Source organism: Panonychus citri, unplaced genomic scaffold, assembly GCF_014898815.1.
Source record: "Panonychus citri isolate SS breed McGregor unplaced genomic scaffold, ASM1489881v1 Contig00028, whole genome shotgun sequence".
Classification (NCBI taxonomy): Eukaryota; Metazoa; Arthropoda; class Arachnida; order Trombidiformes; family Tetranychidae; genus Panonychus; species Panonychus citri.
The window spans coordinates 732,981-753,763 of record NW_026515433.1 but is presented as its reverse complement, the minus strand read 5'-3'; the positions used below and the strand labels follow the sequence as shown (position 1 = coordinate 753,763).

The 20,783-nt window shown below is 35.6% G+C and overlaps 2 protein-coding genes across 2 annotated transcripts; both read right to left on the bottom strand.

The window, feature by feature from the left end:
- Positions 1 to 623: 623 nt before the first annotated feature.
- Positions 624 to 16,502, bottom strand: LOC128396903 (protein unc-80 homolog). The gene is given in 15 exon segments (XM_053357552.1): positions 624 to 1,624; positions 1,709 to 3,405; positions 3,476 to 3,586; positions 3,654 to 4,029; positions 4,032 to 4,095; positions 4,185 to 4,336; positions 4,339 to 4,690; positions 4,756 to 4,910; positions 4,975 to 5,871; positions 5,874 to 9,200; positions 9,203 to 11,070; positions 11,152 to 11,455; positions 11,530 to 11,984; positions 15,768 to 15,917; positions 16,013 to 16,502. Coding segments are annotated over 15 exon segments (10,656 nt in total). The 5' UTR covers positions 16,105 to 16,502; the 3' UTR covers positions 624 to 968.
- A 403-nt stretch (positions 16,503 to 16,905) lies between these two features.
- Positions 16,906 to 19,062, bottom strand: LOC128396751 (ribitol-5-phosphate transferase FKTN-like). Its single transcript, XM_053357358.1, has 3 exons — positions 18,723 to 19,062; positions 18,615 to 18,641; positions 16,906 to 18,541 (listed from the first exon to the last, which is right to left on the bottom strand). The coding sequence occupies exons 1-3, from the start codon at positions 18,813 to 18,815 to the stop codon at positions 17,240 to 17,242; spliced, it is 1,422 nt and encodes a 473-aa protein (XP_053213333.1). The 5' UTR covers positions 18,816 to 19,062; the 3' UTR covers positions 16,906 to 17,239.
- Positions 19,063 to 20,783: the final 1,721 nt, after the last annotated feature.

The window sequence follows — 20,783 nt, the reverse complement described above, 5'->3', positions numbered from 1 at the left end:
TGGAAAAGATTCAATGAATGAAAATTAGAAGTTTGAAGGTTTATTAGCATCTGAATCAGATGATCTGACGAAATTTTGAAAAAAGCGTCAAAGTAAGTGAAATTAAATTGCCCGATTGACCAAAACAATAAAATGTCGTTTTGAGGTGACCTGTCATTTGTTAACTCAACTTCACTGAATGCGTTTCTAGTTCCCATACGATCGTATGTCACAGACTAGATTATTATGTGAACGCTCAATTATATTTAATTTCTTTACGCGGCTATTTCTCTTCTCTCTTTATTGAAATTCAAGTTTAATAACAATGTTCAACAATACTAATAGTTGAAGGATACGAAAAGAATCAAAAGTCAAAAGAAAGAGAAAATTTGAAAGTTTGATAACTTTTGACCCTTGACCCCTATAACATTGGTTTGTTTCATGTTGGTGCAGAATTCAAAAAGCTATCGAGTGGTAATTTTGATATCTTTGTAGTGCTTCAGGTTCTTCCAAAGAGTAAAGAGTTACTCTTTGGGTTGATGTTTGCATCCAAAAACGTGAATCGTAATAATTACCTCAATTGTGTGATTATTTGTTATCAATGAATAACGAAGATGTATTAATTTTGAGAGAGGAAACAAAAATAACTGAAAATTTGTATTTGTTATTATTAATAGATGATTTTTTTTCGTTGCTAGTTTTTGGGACGTACAATAGCCAATTGTAATTTTGGCTCATTGAATAAGGAAGATGCGATAATAATTGGAAAGTTGATTAAACAGAAAATGTTTGACTAAGTACATTATATTTGTTTGATCCTAATCTTGTTGCGTTTTGTTGCGAATCGATAGATATTTGTTTGGCCTTTTTGTATTAATTGTCGAATTGATTGTGTAATAATTTCTCTTGGACAACAGTTGATAAGTTCACAGTTTCATGGTTTAGCTTTGGAAATAGACTGATTTGCTCAAGTTGATCAATAATTTGCTCTACACATGATCGGATTGGATGGAGGTTAGTTTATCCAAGATAACAAGATTTTCATCGTTTCCACTGTTATCAAAATTTTTGCTTGATGATGAATTTAAGTCACCATCTTTTTTCTTCTCATGCTTCTTGGACAGACTTGGGATGGTTGTTGACGATTGGCTTGTTAATGAAGTCGGCGTTGTTGGTGGGGTAATGGAGGTTGCAATTGATGTAATTACTCTTGACACTGGTTTTATTCGTAACGATGCGGATGATGTTAACAGTCTTGTTGTTGGAGTTAATATTGGATCGCCTTTGCTTGATTCTGTTGTTCCATCAGTTTCGTTGGACGAATGCAGAAAACCAGCACCTTTACGTGATTTTCGAAAGCGAAATGTTTTCCTACTTTGAGCTTTTTGACGTTGTAATCTATGTTTAGGTCGATCAGGATCTTCAATTTCAGATGAAATCAAGCCAGTTTTACTTGCGTCTTGATCAGAACTTTCAGATTTCTCGTCTTCTTTTCTCGAACTTGATTCATCTTCTAAACTATTGCTTTCATTATTTTTCTTCATCTGTTCCCGTCTGTTTGCCAATTTTCTTGCTTCAGCTGTAGATTTACGGAACAGTCGAGGTTCTGATTGTGTTTGTTCCGGCTTTTCTTCTGGTTTTTCACCTTAAATAAAAAGAGTACAGAAAAATAATTATGAATGTTATGTTATAATTATAATAATATTGAAGGAGAAAGTTTGATAATTACTTTTTGTTCCTGTTTCTACTGGGTTAGAAGGGTAACTAGTGCGACGAATAAATCGATCAAATAATTTTCCTTTGTCATTGTTTTCTACTGGAAGTTTAACACTCGTTCCTCTATTCAAATTGGTTCGATCAATGCGAAAGCTTAGTCCTCGCAATAACGACGGACGCTTTGGTTGACTAGTAACTGTCCCTGATTGACTATCAACGGTATAATCTGATGCCTCTTCTGCTGAAGCTTGAGATGAAGAAGCTGCTGGTTGACCTCTTGCTACCCCAGGGTGAAGGGATGAAGGTAAAGTGAAACTGGGACGATGACCAATCCCATGAGAAGACTTTGTTTTCTCATCAATTCCCATCTTTTTCGCGACAAGATCTTCTTTGAGACCACGAAGCTCAGCAAAAAGACAGACTAATAGTTGACCTCGACTGCGGCAATGAGGCATATTTTGGCCTTCTAATTTACAACGGATTTGGTGTTGATAAAAATATTCTTGATCATAATTACATATTTTTTGTAACAGTTTGTAACGAATTAAAGGAAGAAGTAAAACGAAAAGAGGAGTTCGATGAGTAACAACAAAATCGATGAAGTTCCAGAAAGTGACACCTTTCAAGTTCTTATTGGCATTTTCACGAATACAACGAGCAATTCGATACCAATCATTTGACAATTGTCTCTCGAAACAAACAATCATTATTTTCAGACCCAAAAGTCCGATTTGCTGAAGTGATGGTTGAAAAGCGGGATTAGAGAGTAGAGATGAAGATTCAGCTGATTTGGATCCACTTCCACCTCCAGGTTTAGATGAAGATGGATTGAGTGAGTTGAGTATTACAGAAAGTATAAAAGTTATATCACAGGGACGAAGTTTGGGCAAATTGTTGAGTCCACCAGAGATTCGAATACACATCGGATAGATCATGTTCAATAAATAGATTTCTGTCTTTTCTGGACTCGAAAATGCTCCCGAACAAAGTGTCTCAAGTGTTTGCGTTTCACCTAATTGTAATAATTGCATTGCAATCAGACGGACTGCAACTGAACAGAATCCAGGAGGGGGAGATTGTGACAGAGCCATGGCCCATGATGATTGACTTGGAATATTATCACCAATTATTCCAGAATTACCAGAATCACCCAAGATGATATTCTGGCCAACAGCAATTAATGATTTAAGATGAGGTAGATGAACAATATATGGATGCTTAATGAATGTTGAATAAACTCCTTTCAATAATCTTTTAGCTGCTTCCCAATCAGTTAGTCGTTTGACTGCCCCTTGTTTTGCGATTTTATTAAACATTTTATCTAATCGACGTAAGATCATAATCAACGCTGGTCTCATTGATTCCTGACGCCATTCAGAGTTTGGCAAAACTTCATTCATATAACGAACTAACCCCCGACAGGCCATTGTTTGTGGATCATAGGGACTAACTTTGAGTAGAGAATGAGCAACTTCAGCTAATCGAAGGTGACATTTTACGTCCAGCAACTCGTATGACGAATTTTTCTGATGTAAATCAGGAACTTTCTTACTCAAATCAGCTAAACGAATCGCTGATCGAGTCAAAAATTCAGTAACTATATTAAGCAAAGTATCTCGGGGACGCCGAAAATCAGCTCTTATTGTATCAGCATCTTCGTCAGCATGTTGTTGCCGAGAGCGAGTTGGAAAATAATTTTCACCCATAAACCTGAAAAAAGGAAAATTAGAGAAATAAAGTTAATCAATCAATCACCATTGAAAATTGGACCAGAACTTACTTTGAATGACTATCTTCGTCTACATCAATTGGAGGAGAATAAGCTCCTCGTGAAGTATTTTTCATACTCGAACCTCTGAGATCAATCGCTCGTTGGGGTCCAGTAAAATTCCTGCAATCAAACAAAGATAAAAATTAATCAGTTAATTTTCCATCTCAAGTGATAAACTTGAATTTACCTTGTCAAAGCTTCACAATTGCGAATAAGTGTTTTGATACAAACAGAAATGTTATGAATCATTTGAAGCTCTGTTTTTGGTCCACCGGGTGTCTCTTTTTTCATTGTAAGATTTTGCATATGTTTCATGAATAAAGGGAGTATCGTTTCCAGAATCGTCAACATTTGATGTCCACGCTGCGAATCAGCGGCATAAGCGGCAACAGTTACGCACAGTGAAACTGCATCCAAGATAGTTAAGGCTTCTGGGTCCATTTGGTAGCAGAAATCCAGAGCCTTCAATGGTTTCTCTGTATCTACAAGTTCAAGTATATCTAACGGGTCAACAATATATTGACCAAGCGACTGAAGAAGCTGAAAAAATGCTTTGGCTGGATCCGTGAAGCATCACCGATCGATGTTGTACTATCAATGTCCAAGATCGGAGCGGCACTTCCGAACATCTATCATAATTGAATTGAACAGAATTTGATACAACAAAAAAGTTGATTAAAAGGCTAATTAACTAAGGAAAATGGTGATGATGAAATACCTGAAGTATGAAAGGTTTTCTATGTAAGATGTAAAACTGTTTACAAACAAATTCGATGGTTCGACAAAGTAAACCATTGGTCTGATGATTTGAATAAATACGAAGGAGAGTTGGCATAATTAATAAGTAGCCATTGGTTGAGAAGATATTTTAAATTGATGAGCAGCATTTAGAAAAGTGGCCATTGAGAGTCTTAGGACAGCCGCGTCTTCACAATGAAGGACTAAACCTCCATTGACCACATTAAGAAACAAATGAATATCAGCTGATTGGGCGAAAAATCCTGAGGTAACTTCCAACATTCGACTGACCAGTTTGACCCAAACAATTTTATGTAAAGTGTCCATTCCAAGCATTTGTTTACCCATCGAACCTTTGTACAAATTGAAATTAGCCTCCAGAGCCTTACGGGGAAATGCAGGTAATTTCATCAATTCTTCATGGAGAAACAAAACCCTTTGTATTGCCAGATATTGAGATTTAACGATTGATAAGCTCATTAAAGTCTAAAAGTAATTAGGAAAAATTCAAATCAGTGAATTTCTATGAAAAGTCAAGTTTTAATCATTACCTTTCCAAGTTCCACAAATTGCAATTTGAATGCTTGATCCTGAAGTTTTTCGTAGGCTTCATTTGGATTCATTCGTACCAACGATAATTGTGGATATTGAGATCGTTTGAAGAAATAAAAATCTCGAACGTAGGCATTTAAATTATGCATTTGATCTGAAAAAAGTATAAAAAAAATGATCATTCGATGGTCGTATGGCACTTATGATACTCGACTTACTTGTTTTTGTGTCCACAAGATAATATTCATTTACAAGAGATAAGTCAATATTCATTGTATCTAAACTATCGATAAGAACCTGATAAAATTGTGTATCTTCGTGAATAGGAAATTGGGAAGGAATTGTGGCAGCATCATTGCTGTGGACGATAACCTTTTTAGCACTTGGAACGTTTGCAGTTATTAGAAGAGTGGCATCACATTGTTCTTTTCGAAGAACTTGTTTCAGATCTTTGAGGAATAGTCCGTGAACTGAAGGTATCACGAGCCAAAGAACCGACAGAGTTGTGCCAATCATTTCTTGACTTCCTTCGATTGGTGAACGAACATAAAACATAATGAAACCGATGAGGTAATTGTACAAAGTGTAAGCTGCTTGAGCGGGAAGTCGAGGCATGAAACGGATTAGACGACGAAGTATCTGAAAGATCATCTGTTGACCTTCACGGGTAAGTTTTTCAAATAGATGGCGAAGGAAAAGAGAAGTGTCTTCAACGAGACAATGCCAGACCACTTTGTATGCAACCTCGTATATTGCGGATCCCGTGCAACTGACCTGAGGATCATTGAGTAGATTAATTATTGTGATGGCTGCTGAGCAAAGACAAGAAGGAAATATTGCTTGAGCTACTTGTTTGTGGTGCGAAGCGGGTTTTTCAATGGCGACATCTTCATCGCCCTCTTCTGGTTCATCGGCTCTGAAAAGTGCTGGTTCGTAAGCTGCTTCATTGCATGTTGGTATTGATGATATGCGATAACTTTCTCGTTCTTCACGAAGTTTGGCCTCTTCATCTTGTAGGACCTTGTGAACTAATTCAATTTGCTGTTTTCGACGTGTTTTGGTCGCAGTGACAAAAGACTTTTGTAAAACTTGTTCTTGACTTATTGTCACTTCTCAACTTTTGACTTTGTCGGTGGCATCCAAGGTGGATCGGCTACTGGCATGGTGGGTAATGCAATTTTCGGTGACGGCAACGTGAACTCAATCACCGGCGGAGGCACTTTGAATGTCAAGTGAGCCCCTTCTTCCATCCGTTGCCAGCACTGGTGACGAGCTCTCCAAATAGCGTAGAATTTATTAATTGCTTTGATTCTATTGGAAGGATCTTCAGACGATAATTCGTCAGCAAGTAACTTCGAAGCATAATCTGGACTTCTAACTGCTGAGATAATGAATGCAACAGAACACGAAGCTCGAACATCTTGATCAGTCTCGAGAATCATTTTCCATGACAATGAAAGAAGTGAATTTATTGATGGTGACGATAGATTGAGAAACCCTTTAATCAGCGCTGAAATCGAAGTGTGGAATAAATTTTTAACATGATTGTTGATGAAAATCAAACTTGGATTAGATTGACAAGTCAATTTATCTGAACCAAATCGTTTCCAAGGGTCAGCACAACCTGATCCTGTTCCCGCTTCAACATCGTGATGGGACAAAAATCCAGTTGAACTGTGCAAAGAATGAGTCTTGAAAAAATTATCTCTATCTACATATCGGTCGGCATTATGAGATGAGCTCAATTTCCGTCTCAATGGTGAACTTGGTCCAGTGATGATTTTCTTAAATTTCTTCTCCTTTTTAAGAGCATCTTCCTTATCATCGATAACTTTAACTATGGTCTCGAGAGAAGGGGTATCATTTGGTTCCTCGTAAACTTTTCTGATCACCTTAATCAACTTCGAACATGATCTCATTGACCGATGGTAACAATTGACTGTACAGTTATTTTTATGACTACATTCAAAATCAAGAGAGTTGATGACATTGATGATGACTTTAAGCCAAGGCATATTATGAGTTATCTCCGTGTCATCAGCTGATAACATATCACTAGGGTCACAGTTTTGTCCATCATCGGACATCACACCAGGCGATTCTTCACCGCTCACATCTGCTCTCTCACTTGTATCACTTTTCTCTGAGATTCCGCTCACTTTTCGTCTTGACTTCAAACTATCCGCTCTCTGGATTAAATTGCTAGTTAACCCAACGGAATCTTCATCATCTTCAGGTACCATCGTTGATGCTCTTTTAGGTCGCCGGTCAGCTTGATTTCGTTTTAACTTTATACTTCGACGTTTGAAGCTTCCATTGTGTGGACTGTTTGACGCTGTTCCAGTTGCACGACGAAGTAGATTTGGTCGAACTGCCTGACTAGAGCTTTGAGATGATCTTTTCAGTGATTTTGTTGGTTCATTAAAGTTCCCAGCTCCTGGTCCGTTATTCACTCCTTGACCGGTATGATCACCTTCTGTCCCAGTAACAGTTGTATTACTACTGTGATCAGAATTATTTTCACCATCGGCCTCATGTAATACAAAACTAATCCTCCGTTCACCTCCATGAAGCGGTTGACCATAGTTTTGCTCAGCAAGGGACATTAGACTGTGAGCTGAAGTTTGACTGAAGCCAAGACTGGACAAGGCCATTGACCAACGTCTATTAGCGGTCATGGTTCGAGTTTCAAATGTGCTAGGCTGTCTTATCGATGATTTCGAGGCACGATTGGGTAAATACTGATGAGTTTCTCTAAGAAAAGTGGTTATTTCGAGAAGCAGACAGCAAGCGGACATTTTCAATGAGAATGGACAATCGTTACCAGTTTGACCAACGGTTGTCGATTCAATGAGAAATTCTTCATTTTCATCTTCACTTCGAAATTGTTTTCTCTTATTTTCGTCCAAATTCGCATTGGATTCGTCATCTTTCGAGACATTTTTCTCATTGAAAATTATCTCTTCAATATGAGCTCCCAGCGCTTCTGCCCAAAGATAAAACATTCGTCCAGCATTTCGATGAAGACTTTGGGAAGCTCTATCACGTAGACATGACCCAGAACCACTTTTGGCAGTTCCAGGTCGAAAGATGGGAAAGTTCAACTTCATCCAACTTGGCCACGAACCTTTGTTGCACCTATGGACGAAATGAGCACATTCAAGAAAGAAAGCAGCTCGAGCCAAAACGGGAGCCTTAATATCAAGAACGGCGGCAATTAATGGTGGATCAGGAAGCGTTCCTGGTGCACAGGTTTCCAAAAGAAAAGAAAACTTAATCATCCCATTACGAATCGCTGGCATACAGATCAATCGATTATCTCGATAAGAAATTGTCTCTTCGGCTCGATAGTTTCCTTCCATTTCAAATGAGTCCCTTCTTTTAAGTGTGTCCAGATTATCTTCGAAACTTCCTTGCTTATTTTTTCCTTTACCAAAAACATTTTTGAACTGATCTTCCATTCGCTTACGAGCTTTCAGAAATGTTGACCCAACATGGCTGGCTGATTTTCCAACCATTTTCGGTGTTCGATTTTGAAAACTTGATCGACGAGAAAGTTTATCACCATTCGCAGATACATTGAGGATGCTTTCGTTGTATAAGGCACTAATCGGTCCAGCTAATACACTTGGTCCTTGGCTACAGTTTGAGATTATTCCTAATCCAGAAGATTGAATCTCTGATTGGTGAAGAAAACCTTCGGGTTGACCTGTTCCCACACAAACGCCTTTGCCCGATCGATCCCCTTTTAACCAGTTGACTAGATTGAATTCGTTTTTATTATCCATTTGTCCGACGGGCATTTTGCTTGATTTCTGAGACAATAGATCGTCATCAGTGATACTCATTCGAGGTGAGGCTGATCTGTTTATTTTAAGTAAGGCGGGTGTACTTGAGTGACTCGAAGGAAGGTTGTTTGATGTTCCCAAATTAACACCACCAATTCCACTTCCTCCGTCACCTCCTACAGAAATTGGTGCATTTACAGTATTAGTTCCAGCGCCGGTACCTCCACCAGGCCATGTGTAGTTGGGATATTCATCGACAATACTTTGATTACTTGGAGCTTTTTTAATCCCGACATTACTATTCTTTTTGCGAAAGAAAGACTTTCGATTAGATGAGTGTTTCTCACTTTCCACAGTTTCAATTGGAGTTCCAGTGAACATGAAAGGACTTGGTGTATATGCAGTTCTGAGGTCAGAACCAACATCCGGTTCACTGCCACTTGTTTTCCCTAAAGTACCTGATCGACCTGGAAGAGGTCGACCAGATTCAAAAGCTGATTTATTACGAGTAGTGACACTTTCAAGACTCTCTAAAAGGCCACTTAAGGCCACTCGTCGAAATGTACCTCCATGATTGTCTCGAATGTAACCAATTAACTGCCTTATATCACAATACATGGACATATTTTCTTGGGCTTTCAGCTCTTTTTCCATCCAACTAGTCGAGTAATCAAGGAATTGAATACACAACCGATAATCACCCCTTCGACTCCAGATGATCCTATTCGTTTGAATCCTGCACCAAAATTATTCGCATACCCTGTTCGTCCATGCTCTTTATTTACATGGTTACCTAAGTGAGCTGAGAGTCCACCAGTTGATAGTGCGGGTCCAGTTGAGAGTCCACTGCATAAGCCATTGACCGGTCGGTTTCGAGTTGAGCTATTGGGGGAAATAATTGGAGATCGTTCTGAGCAAAAGCCAAGAAAAGCATGAAAAGTGTCGATAACTTCCTGAAGTGGCCGACGAACGACCATATCCTTGAGAAAATCGTTGAATTCGGTCTCACTAGTATGATAAAGGAGCGTTAACATGTCAACAATTTCTTTTCTTCCAGACTCTGATTGACCCGAAGTGTGACCTTCATGACAAGAGTATGGACATCCAAGATTACGGTAAACTTTCAACACTGTGTCCAAAAAAATTTGATAAACATTGAGCTCCTCACTTGAGGTCAGTTTTAACTTTTGAATTGTATTAGGTGATCCATCAAAGGTACTGGTTAACATATCGGGTGGATCAGGTGCATTATAATTATGAAGTAAACCCATCGTTATAAGTGAATCAAGGATACTAATAATACCCTCACAAACGCGTTTAGAGCAAACATTATCACGTAAACTGACCGAGTGGACAGCTTTCAAGATCACAAGTAAACTTAATTGGCCTGAACGAGCGATATAATGAACTGATCCCGGCGCTTCGTTTGATGGATCAGTAAAATAAGTTATATTAGAATCGGTTTGACTTCGAGTTATTGAATATTGTCTACAAGGTGGATAACAAATAGATCGCCCTCCAAATCCAGATCGATCATCTTCTCGTATACTATCATTAGTGTCTTGATTAATAAAGAACTGGACCGATGCAACAGGTGAGTGTTCGGTAACCGTAATGATTGGATTGGGCACGTTGAATGTACACTGACCAACATTACCACTGGTCTCACCTGTCGCACTAGTACTTTCACCTCCTCCTCGATCGCCAAGATTAAGATTCATTCCTCCAATTGATGTTACTCGTTTGAAAGAAAGTTTCGAATCAAATAAATGTGAAACTTTCTCTAAACTCGGTGAATCTGAACCATGTTTATCGGAATCAAATAAATGAAGTGAAGGCATACTCTTGCCTCGAATCAGCTCGAACTTAAGTTTACACCATTTAGAATCTTTGGTTGAATCTGATTCTCCATGGAACCCGAGAGCTGATTTAGGTCGAGGTGGGTGAGGTTTTTTTCCATCGTGTTTCTTACCAACAGAATGTTGATTAATCGACGGTGATTTATCTCCCAGAGATTGATTATTCTTCCGTTGAATTGAATTTGAAGTATGATGAAGATAAGGCGAAAATGATTGCTCGTTTGATTGATCATTGTGATGTTTAATGCTACTTGTTGACTCGACTATATTTTTTGGTGTTTCTCTGGTTTTTTGTCTTTTTGAGCCTCCAGAGACACCTCGTATTAACGATCCACGAAACAGTCCAGTTGAAGTATTAGAATTAGAGTTAGAATTAGCTAGATTACCACAACCTCCGCCTCCACCTGAGCTTCCATTCCCTGAATCACCCCAATTAAGACCAATACCACTGAATGAAGATCGTCGTAGCTCTGCAAATGAAGCCACTCGACTGGAAGAGGTTAAACAGGTCGGAAATAAACACGGATCATAATTTGCTCCCGAATATTCAATCTTCATCGAACTTTCAAGACCATAATTGAACAAACTTATACTTTGAATAGGAAGAGATGAACTTCGAGGACGCTGATAATCTAATTCGTTGATCTGTTTCTGAATACTTTTGAGTCTGTTAAGCCAAATAAAAATGAAATTATAATTATTTTGGTTTCTTGGTTCGACCTATTCAATTAAATCCAAGTCAAATTACCTTTTGATGAAATAATTGAGACTCCAATGAATACCCTCTTCTAACCATTGGGATGTGAATAGACACCTTAAAGTCGCAACATCGAGATATGTGGCCATCATAGGCTCTAATAAACGTTTGTTCTCAATTCCATCGATTTCCTTTCGTATCTCACTTTTATCGTCATGAGCATTCTCTTTGGAAGCTAATGGTGGGATTGATGATCTACCCATTGCTTCATTGTATTTAGATCCATGGACGGGACTAGTTAACTTTTCAGTTCGTTTTACTTGCAGCCTGTTACCTCTTTCGATTTTATCATCAGCTGAAAAATTAATGAAAAGATTATGAGTCAACAATATCAATGAATATCGAAATCATCTTGAGAGCTTATCTTACCTCCAATGAAAACATCACCGAACTTGGGTCGGAATTTACCTTCAAACCGTGAGGCTCGAAGTATATTCCGTTTGGGTTTGACCTGAGCAACAAAACTTGGGATATCTGGATGCTGATAGTTAAACAATGGACCCCACAATTTGTGTCCATTTTCCAGCCGAAAGCTTGTAAGAAAGTCTGAATTTTTAAGGTAAGTGATGAGAGGAGAGAAAAGGTAAACAAAAAGCTCAATTGTTGTTATTGGAAGAAGATAATGGTCAACCGGACGATTGATTCCTTGTTCAGCTTCAGCATCAGCACATTCTTCAGCCGCATCGAGGACAATCCAATGTAAGGTGTACAACAGTTTGGTCTCCGCTGCACCGAGTTTATCGAGGCTGCTGTTCTTCCGATTGTAAAGTAAAGCTGAGCAACAATGCATCACATGAGGCAAAGAGGCTTGAATAAGTTTCCATCTGAAATTCAAACAACAAAATCATAAAATACATGAACTACAAGATGTAAATCAAGAAACTCTATTTTCATCAATTCAACTAATTCAGTCTAACAATTAATTCGTATCAAAATCTAAAAGTTATGCCATTAATTTAACCTAAATGAATTCACACAGGAGCAGAAAAAGTGATTTTCAACATTTTCCAATATTTTTCTCAATTCGATTAACGGTAAACTCAAATGATTTAAAATAATCAACTAACGATACTTTTGATTGAACAAGAGTGAAGATTTCATTGAAGATAATGGAACCATGAAATAAGATGAACACAAATTGATTGTAATCGAAAACTAATTCATCTGAGTTATCTGGTGAGAGAAAATCTCAAATATTGTAAAGTTTAAAGAATTGGCTTCTGTATGGAATAGGAAAACTGGTTACACAGAAAAAAAACAATCTCATGTGAAGAAAATGGTTCAGTTTTCTTGAATCATTGGTTTTCATGATGAAAAAACATCCATCATGAAAGACATGAGAAGAAAAGAAATAAAAAGGAATCTGATGAAAAAAGAATTGAAAACAAATACATTATGTTCAAATCTCGATATTGATCAGATTTTATCTTTCTCGCTCTTCCTATTTTCTCTTGCTATTAATAATAATTCCACAATTTGATATTATTAATAATTAAAATCATTATTCTAATCTTTCGAATTTCCAATTTTCAATTTCTGACCGAAAGTCACAAGAACTTCAGTCACGATCAGAATGAAATTGAGAATCAAGTGAAATTAAGATGAGAAAAATTCAATAATTTCTCAATTATTGATGGAAAACTGCTTAGCACCAATCGTCTTAACAGCACCTAATCATGTCTTACTACAAGTAACTAAGAATAACATAATAAATGTATCGATTTGATCGCATCTTTGACATGAAACTCAGGCTCATTCTAATCTAATCTTATTCTGTTGCTTGTTCATTCCTAACAAATGTGAGTAACTTTGATTGTTACACTAATGTTGTCGCGTTCATTTTCAGATAATCTCATCTAATCTGTTTCATATTAATCATAAAAATAGTTTCATTTTGTCTCAAACTTGGAAACCAAGAATCAAGATCAATATTCTGAATAGAATCATGGTTTTTTTTTGTTCATTTCCCTTTGAATCATGAATACCTGATAATGTTATGATAATCATTACTGCGCCACTGGTTTACTATGTTAGTTTATCATGAATACAGTTGAATTATGCGCAGTTAAATAGTATTTCTAGTTACTCAACTTTTTTGTTCAACCTCTTAGAGAGTAAATCATATTTATTTCATGTCATTAGAACGCAGGGTAGTTGACCTTATTTCATTCAGATGGTTCTGATAATTCTGAAAGCTCAGTAGATGAACATCTGAGGAATTATTTTTTCTCTCTCTTATTCCTTCCTGGTTTACTTCAGTCTTACCAGAATTACCAATGTCGATAGCCATCAACATCATCTTGGTGATGAATCAAAGTAAATTCAAGTTTACTCATCACTTGGCTCACAATTTATTCATCATGGTAATTTCATAGTTGATACAAAAAAATGAAAGCTAATACAATGTAACTCAATTGATTTTGTTTGCTTTTTTAGTACTAAAAACTCATCAGTATCAATTAACCAAATATTCAATATAATTAACCTCGATTCTTATTAATTTTTAAAGCTTATTAAGGCGCATTAATATCTAATAAGAATATCTTTTCACTTCCACCGATTATTATATTGAATTAATTAATAACTTTATCGGTGATAAAAAAGTTTCTTATCAGTTAATCATTTTCTGTCACGAATTTTTTTATTCAGAGTCTCAATAGAATGAAAAATTATTATTATGATAATAAAATTCTGGATACAATATAATAAGTTGATTAACATAATCGTAGGTTTATTTTGAGTTTATTTTCATTCTTATTGAAATTTTTAATTCTCATCAGACTCACGCAATTAAATTTGATTTTAATTTGATTTCTACCGAGGTTTTTATATTAACAGTATTCTAATAATTTTGATAATAGTTTTGCTCGTGTAAAAAGCTGATTATAATCTTTCAAGTGCTAACTTCAATTCTAATTCTTGATCAATGTTCAAGTGACAATTTTGACGAATCTTATTAGTTTTCTGTGTATGAGATTAATAGATTAAGTGATTAATTAAGTTAACACGTTATCCAATGTAACATTTCAAACAGAATCAATAATGATAATCAATAAAAAGATTATTAAAGGCTGAAAGCGTAGAAACTTTTTTGATCAGAAATCATTCATTAGACTAAAAGGTTGATTGTAATTGATTTAATTCTGTAAACAATCAACAAATTGTGTTGACAGAATTTTCGACTAGTCATTATCAATAAACACTCAATTTATCATTGTAGTTATTAAGCAAAGAATTCAAGTTTCGTGGTGTATCAGGGAAAATAATTTCGAATGAAATTCTGAACAACTCAAAGGAGAAAAAGAATTTTCGATCTCTCTCTCTCTCTCTCTCTCTCTTTTACTATCAACATTTTGTTCTTTTCTTTTTTTTTCTTCTTTTTTCACAAATATAAACAATTGATTACAAATTAATGTTGAGTTTCCATGTTTATTGTTGAAATGCTGCCAAAACAATTTAAAAGCAAACAAGATGGAGTAAAAATCTCTGAATGATGACAAGAACCAGTATCAACATTAATTTGATGGTTTTCCTTTCTCTACAATCAATTATTCATCAACTGATTACTATTAATAGTTGTGAATGATTAAGTGCAATGAAAGGCAATCAGTCTGATTTTTTTATGTCTACGGTTGATTTGAAACGGATACCTGGTAATTCAATCAATCACTGAGTTCTGATCATGTTCTCGATGCTATTAGATGAAAGTAAATCCATAAGAAAATCAGATTAAAGATTAATTTGAAGAAAATGAATCAATGATAATAACTGTTGGCAAATGTTTATCTTTAGATGTGATTGGTTAGTTGTGGTCAGTTCTTCATGAAAGGTCAATGAGTTTAAGGTTAAAAGTAACTATAGACTATTTGATAATCAATCGATCTGTTAGCAGATAGATTGTCATGCTATTGATTAAGCCATGGAAAGGATTAGATAACTGGTTCTATCATCAGTCATATGTTTTTCATTGTGTCAAATGATGAAAATTGTGTTTGGAGAGAGTTCGAAATGCTTGAAAAGGTTCAGAATGAAAGTGACTGTATCTCAGACTATTGATTAACTGGATCGAAAAGGTTTAGATTAGAAGATTTAATTGATTGATCAAGTATTGATACGAGTAGATTTATAATGTTAGAGACATGAATTAGCAAAAAGAGGAGAAATGTTTCCGAATTGTAAATCGCTCGCAATCGATTTTGATGTTAGAACAAATTAATTGAGATCGATAACCAAAAGATCCACGTGACTTTTAATCAGAAAATGAGAAATTGTTTGATTGGAACAATTAATTGTCAAATTGTTTCAAGAAAAAGAGAATCATAAATGAAAGAGAAAAAATTTCGTGTTTTTGGTTTCTCATCAAGTTCTAATTGGCAGATCGAAATTGTTCGATTTTTACCGAAAATCGAAAAGATTAAATCGATCAGGTAAAACTGACAGATCGGTCCATCACTTTTCTCAGAAAGAACAGAAATGAAAAGGAAAAAGAAGCAGAAAGATTAACTGTTCCTTTCTGACACTCGAATAAGAAAAGCAGAAGAAAAACATCAACATGAATTTCGTTAATTGTTGATTTTCGATCGAACAATTTAATGGATTCTATTTACCTTGAGATACTTTTAATAGCATCGGTTAGACTTGGTGATAGACCAAATTGTATGTTCTGAACGAGAACCTTTTCAAACGATTTACATGCTTCTCGTTGTTCCATAGCCAAAGCATCTTGTTGTTTACCAAATTTGGGTCTGATGAAAGGACTGAGTGTTGAAAGAGTTGATTACATGGAAATGATTAGTTAATTGTAGAGATTTGGAATAAGAAGACATGGGAGAAAATAAGAGATAAATGTTACCTTGTTTGTCTCCAAAGGAAGGTTTGTATTGGTAAAGGAATTGATTCCTTCTCTTCTTCAGCTTCATCATTTCTCCTTTTGGTCATTTTCATTCACATAATCAATCGGTGATAAATTGTTTCAATTGTTTATTTTCCTTGGAAGAAAACACGTAACAAGGACCAAAAACATGACGATTTAATGGAAATTAAGTTTAACTAAACAGAAATCAAGTAGATTTAATGATAAATTAACAGAACAAAATTTAATCACATCCTAGCAAAAAACTTCCCAGTAAAAACCATCAGTCGATAAGAATCACATCAGTTCATTGCAAGTAACTCCATCTATGGTTACTCAGTTTTTCTAATGAATTTATCCATCAGCTTCGATTCTTTTCAAGGAATCATTTTCATTGCGGTTAGTTCAAATTCGCACTTTACTACAATCATAACTGTGAAAAGATCGTTACCAAGATCAAAAATTTTTGGAAATTTTCCACTGATGAGGCGCTGCGGGTTAGTGGCCTCTTTTGATTAGGTTGACGCGATATTCAAATTGTTCACAATTTTGTTCATGCGAGAAAATTTGGTTGACCTTGAGATCGTCACTTCACACGCACGTTACTAAGTTTATGAAATAGTTTATTAAGTAAAAACGTAAGGTTAAAGGGCTTACAACAAGAGGTACAAGGTCACTTGGCGAGTGAGAGTTGACTAATTGTTGGCACTGATAATAGATGAAAGAAAATGATCTCTCACTCTCTGTGAATTTGCTCGGAAAAGGAAAACTGGAAAACAGAAAAGAATCACAAAAATCGAAGTCAATCTAAATCGCAATTTCTACAACTTTTCACAGCTAATTATCGATGAATAATAGATCCAAATAAGTCTATCGAATAACGAATTTAGGACTTTAATGTCAAATTATATTTATTCGTATAATTGAGTATAAATATCAATTGATTATGGCGAATGATTAGCAAAATGTAATTACTTTGGATTTGATTGTCAATTATGGTTTTTTCATTGGTATGAGATCAAGATTTTCATGTTGAATGTAATTTGATGATTAAATCCAAGTAAACAGTGGCTGCAATCAGTGGATTGTTATAATTGATTGTAATTAGTTGGCATATTAATTGATTTGTCCATGGCTTGGAAATGTTAAAATATGTTTCATACGTGCAAATGATTTGGTTGATTTGATTATAAAACTTATGAGAAATAACTGAAGTATCAATTAAATTTAAATGCTATCAGCTGTTGGAGTTAATTGGATAACCTTTGACCATTCATCTAATGGCCACCGTCCATTTGGATTGACATTTGGTGGACTTGATTTCCAGTCCCATTTTTCAACGGGAACTGACCAATTGGATCCATAATTTGCTTCAATGTAAATCTTTGTATCACAAGGAACCCTAACTAATAGATCTAGAAACTCAGTCCAACAAAGATTGAATTTTGGAAAAATGTACTTGAACTTGTAACCCGTTTTGGCCTGTGTTCCGCCATTCCAAACATGATCTGCTTCCGTGTAGAAAAAGAAAACGTCCAACTTGACATTTCCATGGCGAAACGATAGTTCATAAGAATCCTCAACTTTACCGAAAGCATGTAACAAAGGAAGGTTATTCATGTAGAAATGATCGATCATTTCTGGTCGATAATCGCTAATCCAAATGCCAATATCAACGTCCCTCGAATAGGCGATGACATCACATTGCCTGAACCAACCGAGGGCAGTGCCACTACTTAACCAGAAAGGAATCCCAAGATCATCGAGAACTGATTTAACAATTGAGAGTAAACTTTTCACTTGAGATCTAAATGAGTCGATCTGTTCAACGGAGCCCATTTTGGAGCCATGAGCTGAATGAAACTTTTTGGCTTGAGTTTTGTTACACTCGATGTAGGCGATTTCCTTAGCCGATTGGTGAAAAGTGAGAAGATGTTTTGGTAATCCAATTGTTAGACCATCGATGACTGTGTTGCTAATTTCGACTTTCTTATAAATAACCGCATGATCTGAGTTTACGAAATCCGCTTTTCGAGCTCCCTGTCGCAACATAAGCCTCTTCTCATAATCGGTTGGTGAGAACGGCGATGACCACCAGTATTGGTTTAATCTTTCATACAAAACGGCAACATGGACTACATGGCCTTTCCTTTTTTTGGCTCCTTCCTTAAAGACAATTAAGTGCATCGGGATTGTCACTTTGAGGTCATGATGAAGTAAAGTTGGATCCAAGTCGATAAATTGTAACACAGTGTAGCCATTTTCCTTTAATGATTGGACAAGTTTGGTTATCTTCCGATGGTCAATGAATTCACCGAGAGTTCCCAGATGAGTGACATCTTGATTGTTACACAGAATTTGACAATATTTTGAATCAATCTGATGAGGAGACGTTGAACTGAATGGAGATGATAATGATCCCGATGAAGAAAATTGTAAATCGAATATTTTTTTGCATAATTTTCCATCAATTAGAAACAATGGAACATCATGACTATCGGAAAGTGAAGTTATTCCATGTAATGATTCCTATTAAAAAGACGAAAAGAAACAGCAATTAGAGCAAATCACGAAATCAACAATTTAATTGATAAAATCTTACCCAGATATGGTTGACTTCAATTTGATTCTGCAAAGAGAATTGGAAAAAAACAAAACAAAACATGAAAATCTCTGAATAAAGAAATGAACTTTTCCATGAAAATCTTACCTTAGTAACAATCGATTGTAAAACAATTAGTTGAACAAGTAGTAGAAAAACACTCGTGATTATAATTACACAAATCAAATGAGATTTAATCATTATATCAATGAATTAATTTTCAATGTTTTAATATGAACCATTAAGATTATGGGATTTAGACAAAACATCATTTTCCATGGGATTTAATTAATCAGAGAGAATGATTAACTCATCTTAATCACAACAGTGAAACTAATCGTCAACCTCTTGTTTTATTTGGAACAATTTAAATCAAATCGAATCAACAACAAATCAAAACATTTGAAGAAAAGTCAAACCGGTAAACAGCTGATTCTTCAACACTGACACTTGACGGTCCGTAGTAAAAGGCAAAAAGAGCTAAAAGACACTTTTCAATTCAATTCTTTTTACTTATATTTAATTTTTACGATTTAAAGATGAACTCAGGTCAATATATGTGGTCAAATTATCGATAAAAAATTAGATTTTTAGTTGAAATTGAATAAAAAAGTTATTCATAAATTGACGTTCAAACTTCGCGCATCAAAAATCAGAAAAATTGAATTATTTTGGAATTTTGGTGATTATTGTTTTGTTTAAGTGTTATTATTGTCAATATTTCATCAAAAATTCAGAATAAAATGTCCTGAGGCTCTTTCACTTCAATTCTACTTGATAGCGGAGAATTTTGGCTCTTTTTTGCTTTTTTTCGTCTTTTTGTCTTTTACCACAGTCCAGACTTCCCATTTTACTTTCACGTGAATTTTAGGTAAATAATTATTTTATCAACAAGTGCATTTAAACTAACTTTAATTGGATTAATTAATGATAGAAAAAATAAATAAAAGAAGAAATTTATTGTTCCGCTATTTGCTCCAACAGGACTTTTTTGGCACGATCCTCTGAGGGGTGAGTTTCTAAAGCAATGGTAAATCCAGAACACAAATAATAATAATTGCACTTTAACTCGTCCATGGTCCAAGAATGACCTCGTTCATCCTCCAACTCTTGGACCATATCGAGTAACAGTGACCAATTAACACGTGGTCTCCAGGATGTAAAATAAACCATCAGTAGTCCGAGTTGTAGAGATGTTAGAATTGCTGGAGGCTCAACGCGAACTGGAGCCTCGTTAAGGGCAAACATATTTTCTAGATACATGTTAGCAACGTTGTTATAGACATGTTCTAACTCGGGATGAGGAGAAAATGGAAGTTCGAATGACTTGAAAGGTTTATTAGCATCTGACATTTTGAGAAAAATTCAAAGTAAGTGGAAATAACTGAAACTGCACGGAATTGGATAGGAAGGAAGTCAAATTAAACTGCCTGATTGACCAAAACAATAAAAATAATAATTTTCAGGAAAATGATGTGGCGCCGCCTAATGGGTTCGATTATTTAAATTGTTCACATCTTTGTGAAAAAATGTTCTTATTTGAGTCTTGAATTTGAGGGTTTGGTCAACTTCTTGTTTTATTTGGAACAATTTGAATCAAATCGAATCAACAACAAATCAAAACACTTGAAGAAAAGTCAAACCGATAAACAGCTGATTCTTCAACAGTGAGACTTCCCATTTTACTTTCACGTGAATTTTAGGTAAATAATTATTATATCAACAAGTGCATTTAAACTAACTTTAATTGGATTAATTAATGATAGAAAAAATAAATAAAAGAAGAAATTTATTGTTCCGCTATTTGCTCCAACAGGACTTTTTTGGCACGATCCTCTGAGGGGTGAGTTTCTAAAGCAATGGTAAATCCAGAACACAAATAATAATAATTGCACTTTAACTCGTCCATGGTCCAAGAATGACCTCGTTCATCCTCCAACTCTTGTACCATATCGAGTAACAGTGACCAATTAACACGTGGTCTCCAGGATGTAAAATAAACCATCAGTAGTCCGAGTTGTAGAGATGTTAGAATTGCTGGAGGCTCAACGCGAACTGGAGCCTCGTTAAGGGCAAACATATTTTCTAGATACATGTTAGCAACGTTGTTATAGACATGTTCTAACTCGGGATGAGGAGAAAATGGAAGTTCGAATGACTTGAAAGGTT

What these genes read in the sequence shown, in the direction of transcription:
- LOC128396751 (XM_053357358.1), bottom strand. Translation starts at nt 18,815, where the DNA reads ATGATTAAATCTCATTTGATTTGTGTAATTATAATCACGAGTGTTTTT. An exon ending in TACAATCGATTGTTACTAAG is followed by an intron (nt 18,642 to 18,722) that starts GTAAGATTTTCA and finishes TTCTCTTTGCAG; the next exon opens with AATCAAATTGAAGTCAACCA. An exon ending in TTGAAGTCAACCATATCTGG is followed by an intron (nt 18,542 to 18,614) that starts GTAAGATTTTAT and finishes TCTTTTTAATAG; the next exon opens with GAATCATTACATGGAATAAC.